The 6,382-nt window shown below is 34.2% G+C and overlaps 1 protein-coding gene across 1 annotated transcript; it reads left to right on the top strand.

Moving 5' to 3' along the window:
* Positions 1-432: 432 nt before the first annotated feature.
* On the top strand, positions 433-3,495 carry HELRODRAFT_117263 (hypothetical protein; the record flags this gene model as incomplete). Its single annotated transcript, XM_009019813.1, has 5 exons — positions 433-513; positions 1,477-1,593; positions 2,203-2,346; positions 2,677-2,823; positions 3,066-3,495. The coding sequence occupies 5 exons, from the start codon at positions 433-435 to the stop codon at positions 3,438-3,440; spliced, it is 864 nt and encodes a 287-aa protein (XP_009018061.1). The 3' UTR covers positions 3,441-3,495.
* Positions 3,496-6,382: the final 2,887 nt, after the last annotated feature.

The following is a 6,382-nucleotide window of genomic DNA, read 5'->3' as shown; positions in this document are numbered from 1 at the left end:
ACAATCAAACAACAGCAAACAACAACCGCAACAACAACAAAATCAATCTCAACAAATGAAACAACAAAAACACCAACAGCAATCCAGACAACAGCAGCAACAACAACAACACAAACAACACCAAAACCAACCGAAGCAGCTGAACAACTCCGAATATTTGGCACAACTTCTGAAAGACAAACAACAACTGCTCAACTTTCCCGCTGTTTTTAGCCACGTGGATCGCATCCTTGACAACGGTTCGTAAAATACATCAACATTTTTCCACAGACTTAATTATTCAATAGCAACAACAGCATCATCAACAACAACAACAACATCATCAACAACATCATCAACAACATCAATGACAACAAACAACAACAACAACAAAACCACACAGAAATCAACAGAGTCCGTCTGACACTCATCCACCAGCACACCCCTATCTCCATGGCGCGACTTCCCGAGCCACACGGCAACATTGTGGTACTGCAAGAAAAATTGTATGTACCCTGTAAAGACTTTCCCGACGTATGCCTGCCTATTTTTCTTACTTTAATACTACTAACTTGATAGATCTTTCAAATTGTGGATGTTTAGCATATATTTCATACGTTTGCATTGTTAAATATCAACATACAGAAACGAACGCATTCAAACAAGCCTACTTAGTACATACATTCAGGCAGAAGACATACATATAGGCAGGTGTAATAATAGATATATGATACTTTGATACATATAGGCAGGTGTAATAATAGATATATGATACTTTGATACATATAGGCAGGTGTAATAATAGATATATGATACTTTGATACATATAGGCAGGTGTAATAATAGATATATGATACTTTGATACATATAGGCAGGTGTAATAATAGATATATGATACTTTGATACATATAGGCAGGTGTAATAATAGATATATGATACTTTGATACATATAGGCAGGTGTAATAATAGATATATGATACTTTGATACATATAGGCAGGTGTAATAATAGATATATGATACTTTGATACATATAGGCAGGTGTAATAATAGATATATGATACTTTGATACAAGTGTAATAATAGATATATGATACTTTGATACATGCATCAGGTCCCTGAACCATTCAACTCTCTCGACTGTGCTGTAAATGCAAATGGTAGTTAAAAAATAATTAAAATAGTCACAACGCAAACGTATAAACCAAAGAACATAAAATGTGTAAACTAAACACTCATGTTTATTAATGGCAAACCACGTCTAGTTTCTAAAAGATCCTTAACAGTAACAATGATATAACAGCCAATCATTCAATTCCAACCAATCATTCATACCAAACATTCAAACTAACCAATCAGATCCATCAAACCAAACATTCAAACTAACCAATCAGATCCATCAAACCAAACATTCAAACTAACCAATCAGATCCATCAAACCAAACATTCAAACTAACCAATCAAATATATCGAACCAATCAAATCAAACCAACCAATAGTACAACTTCATTGGGCGGATTCTTGGACCACGTGGAATGACTGCCAAACAGTTGGAGATGGAGAGCGGATGTAAGATCATGATAAGGGGAAGGGGATCCATGCGGGATAAAGTCAAGGTCGGTTTTGGATAGATGGATGGATGAATAGATAGATAGATGAATAGATAGATAGCTAGATAGATACATAGATGTATAGATAGATATAGATGAATGGATAGATAGCTAGATAGATTGCTAGACGTATAGACACATTTAGATGAATACATAGATAGCAAGATAGATAGCTTGATGTATTGGCCTATACAGATGAATGTATAAATAGCTAGATAGATAGATATCTATAGATAGATATAGATAAATAGATAGATAGCTAGTTGGATATATAGATGTATAGATAGATAGATGAATGGATTGATAGATGTATAGATAGATAGATGAATGGATTGATAGATGTATAGATAGATAGATGAATGGATTGATAGATGTATAGATAGATAGATGAATGGATTGAGAGATGTATAGATAGATAGATGAATGGATTGAGAGATGTATAGATAGGTTGATGAACGAATAGATGAATCTTGGACGGATGAATGGATAGAGAGATAAACCAACAAATAGATGGTAGATGAGTTGATAGATCTCTCCATCCATCCATCCATTCACCCATCTAATCCTCCATTTATTCATCTAACCATCCATTCATTCATCTACCCATTTATCCAGGAAGAAGAATTCAGAGGCAAACCAAACTGGGAGCACTTGGATGAAGACTTGCACGTGTTATTGATGGTAGAGGACACGGAGAACAGGGCAGCCATTAAGATGACCAGGGCCATTGAGGATGTGAAGAAACTCCTCCAACCTGCTGTATGTGTTTGTTTGTGTGCATGTTACTGTGTGTATTTATGTGTGTGCGTGTGTATATATATTTGTGTATATATGTGTGATGTGTATAAGTAGGTGTATGTGTGCGTGTGTGTATGCGTGTATATCTGTGTGTATGTGTTTATTATGTTGTATAAGTTAGCTAAAACCAAATCATGACGAATGACTACTAGACAGTCAAACATCAGATAACAAATGGTTTAACAATTATATTTAACAATTATGTGTGTATGTGTGTGTGTGTGGTGTATGTGTGTGTGTGTGTGTGTGTGTGTGTGTGTAAAAATATGTGTACGCTTCAAAACACCTCAGGCTGAAGGTGAGGACAACTTGAAAAAGTTGCAGCTGATGGAACTCGCTATCATCAACGGCACCTACCGAGAACTTCAGAGGCCGCCACAACAACATCATTATCAACAGCAGCAGCAGCAGCAACAGCAGCCACAACAACAGCAGCAATTATATGGTGTTCAGTCACGTCAGTTATCTTTTTTCGTTTTTCAATGAAATTGGTTTTTTGTCGTTCACCATTTAGAGTTAAAAATGATGGTTTCATATATTACAAGCGGTCTCTGGCGAGATAGAATACTTTTTATTTTTTGGTTGAAAATTTGTAATTTTAATGTTTATAAATAAGTTTCCGCTAAGAAACATCAAATTTAATTTCATTTTGACAACGATGAAATCGCCAATTTCAAACAGCTACCACAACAGCCACAAACGTTCAGGACGACGGCGGCGAAACCACAGAAGCCAGTTTATTGACCACAAGAAGCTACATCTGTCCACAAACTCCAGGGACAGCCACAATGGTCACCACCCCAATTCTTCTCACGCCAAGAATTCCTCCATTCTTCCCACCACCTGGTTCTCTGGGAAGGCCTCAGGTCTACAACCCCCACACACACGGATCGCTATTTACTTCCGGGGTTGATCAGAATGGGTTGTACTTCCATATCGATCCCAATTACGTCACAGTCCATCATTCGCCATTCCTGGAGTACGCACTGTCTTGCGGGGCAACCGGTGAGGGGGGTGGCGGGAGAATGGCTGGAAAGGAGGGAGTGGGTGAATGAAATTTTTGTGGGGTTAATTATTTTTTTTTTGAAGTTTTTATGTCGTAACTAACAACATAATTATCTTCATCAGCATCAATGTTATTGTGGGTTAATTATTTTTTTTTTGAAGTTTTTATGTCGTAACTAACAACATAATTATCTTCATCAGCATCAATGTTATTTGCATAATTAACACTGTTTTTTAGATGGCTGGTAGCATCAGTGCAACAGCCAGCGTTTGTTTAACCATCAATCATCATTATAATCATCATCATTATCATCATCACTATCATTATCATCCTCCTCCTCCTTCTCCTCCTCCTCCTCCTCCTCATCATCATCATCATCGGTCATCATCATCATCATCTTCTTCTTCTTTTTCTTCATCATCATCTTCATCATCATCATCATCTTCATCATTTTCATCAATCATCATCATCTGTCGTCGTCAACAACTATTTATTGTCGTCGTCATCGTTGTCATCATCATCATAACTTAGCATCATAGCACTAGCGTCATGACGACGATTAGTAATTTTTGACAAATTTCTATTCCAGTTTCTTTGCATTTTTTTTCATTTTAATTTCTTTTTTTTTTCTTTCTAACAAAACAAAAAAATAATCTATCTTCTTCTCATACATTCCAGATGTGATATAAATATATTTTTTGCTGTTGTTTAGTTTATAAATTGTTTTATTAATTATATGTATATATAAATAAATATCTAAATATATAAATAAACATTATATATATGTGTATTGTATATGTTTAAGTTATGTATTTAGCACCACCGTATTGCACCATTGCTATCGAAAATACACTAAGATTAGTAAATACACATATAAAACATGTACACATAAACACAAACACATACACACACACACACGCACACACACACACAGATAAACACACACACACAGATAAACACACACACACACACACACAGGTAATTGCGTTATTACCTTAGTATATTTTTATCTATAATTTTTTTATTCATAAATTTAAGACCGTTATAAATGTTTTTTCAATTTTTTCCCACAAAATGGAAGTAATAGTATTAATAATAATATTAATAATAATAACAATATTAATAATGATGATGATAATAATAATAATAATAATAATAATAACAATAATAATAATAATAATGATGGTAATATAAATAATAAAAATAATAAGATAAAAAAAGATAATGATACGTCAAAGGATACATGTATGATGGATTTCTAACGATGATATATGACGTTGGAGCGACATAACTGTGACGTCACACGAGCCAAAACTACTCACCTACACACGCTCACACACACACACAGCACGCACTCACACACACACACACACACACACACACAACACGCCCAGACACACACATATATACACACACACATGTGATGTATTAGTGATGTTATTAATTGTACTACTACTACTACTGCTGCTGCTATTACTGCTACTACTACTACTACTAGTACAACGACACCAGCAACAATAATATTAATAAATATTGTTATTATTATTTTTGTTGTTATTAATATTAATATTACTATAAAAATATATCAGTAACCTTGTCTGATGGTGCTCACATGCTTGAAAATAAATTCTATTTACCTCGCGTTTTATTAGAAGTTCACGTTTCAAAATATGTTTAAATCATAATTTTTTTTGTTTTAAATGTTTAATAAAAATTATTTATTATATTTTTGAAATTTGATTCTGCGTGCGAAAAGTCGTTATGCTTGGAATAATTTAGCAGTATGGTTGGGTCCTGCTTGCGTGCGTTTGAACCCGGGTAAGACGCCACTCACGTTAAAAGACCACTTCCATCTTCACGATCAAGCCATTGTTTATTTTAGTTATAAAATTAGAAATATACCACATGCATTGCTATTCAAACTACAACAATCTTATGATCTTCGTTATTGTACGATCTGGTTGATCTTCGTGTCTTATAATCATAATAACATTAATAACATTGAAGAGGGGGTAGGTGATCACGAAAAGTGAAAAGGCCAGAAAGTTAAGGACCACAATTTCCGAATTCAAATCTATTTAAATCATGGTGAATCCAAATTAAAGGCTGTGTATGTACTTAAAATTAGTATTGTGGTTTCAAAATCATTTACGCTAATTCGAACTCTATTTCATTGGCTGACTCTATTCCATTGGAAGACGACGAAGACGATAATTATGACGTTGGTTTCGATTGTCGTCATCATAAATAACAATTTTTGGATGCATCAACATTGTCATCCCAACATCGTTATATTTCAAATCAATCATCATCATCATTGTCATCACCATCACCCTCGTCTTCGTCATCATCATCATCGTCGTCATCATCGTTGTCATCATCAGCAGCAGCAGCAGTACCATCTCATCCTCCTCTTACTTTTAGTCCATCATAAATATTTTCCACATAAATATCCATACATTTTATCTTCCAATGGAAAAAACAACGTACACACACGCGTACACACGCGCGCACACACACACAAACACACATACTTACATACTTACATACATATTCACGGTATTATAAAGATACAACTGACGTTAAGCAATGTTTTATTCTATTTATCATTTTATTATTACTATTATTATTATGTAAATTAGGCAGAGGCAGAGCGCTTTGCAGACGGAAAATAAAAATTTGAATAACCAAACTCGTTAATAAATCGATTGTTCAAACATAAAAAAAAACATGATCAAACGTAAAATTGATAAAAAAAACAGTTAAAAAACTCTCTAGAAAACAGAAAATTAAATTACACAGCTGTCAAAATGTTTAATCACCATGCACTGCCTAAACTAAAGATTTAGACACCAATCATACATTATAACGCAAAAATTTATCTATTAAAGATTTAAAGACGTTAATGTTAATAGCATCGACATCAGCAGGAGGTAAATTGTTCCAGCCATTCACCACTCCATTTGAAAAGCAAAATTCGAGACTATCTTG

This window comes from Helobdella robusta (genome assembly GCF_000326865.2).
Source record: "Helobdella robusta unplaced genomic scaffold HELROscaffold_251, whole genome shotgun sequence".
Taxonomy (NCBI): Eukaryota; Metazoa; Annelida; class Clitellata; order Rhynchobdellida; family Glossiphoniidae; genus Helobdella; species Helobdella robusta.
This window is presented reverse-complemented; position numbering and strand designations above follow the sequence as displayed.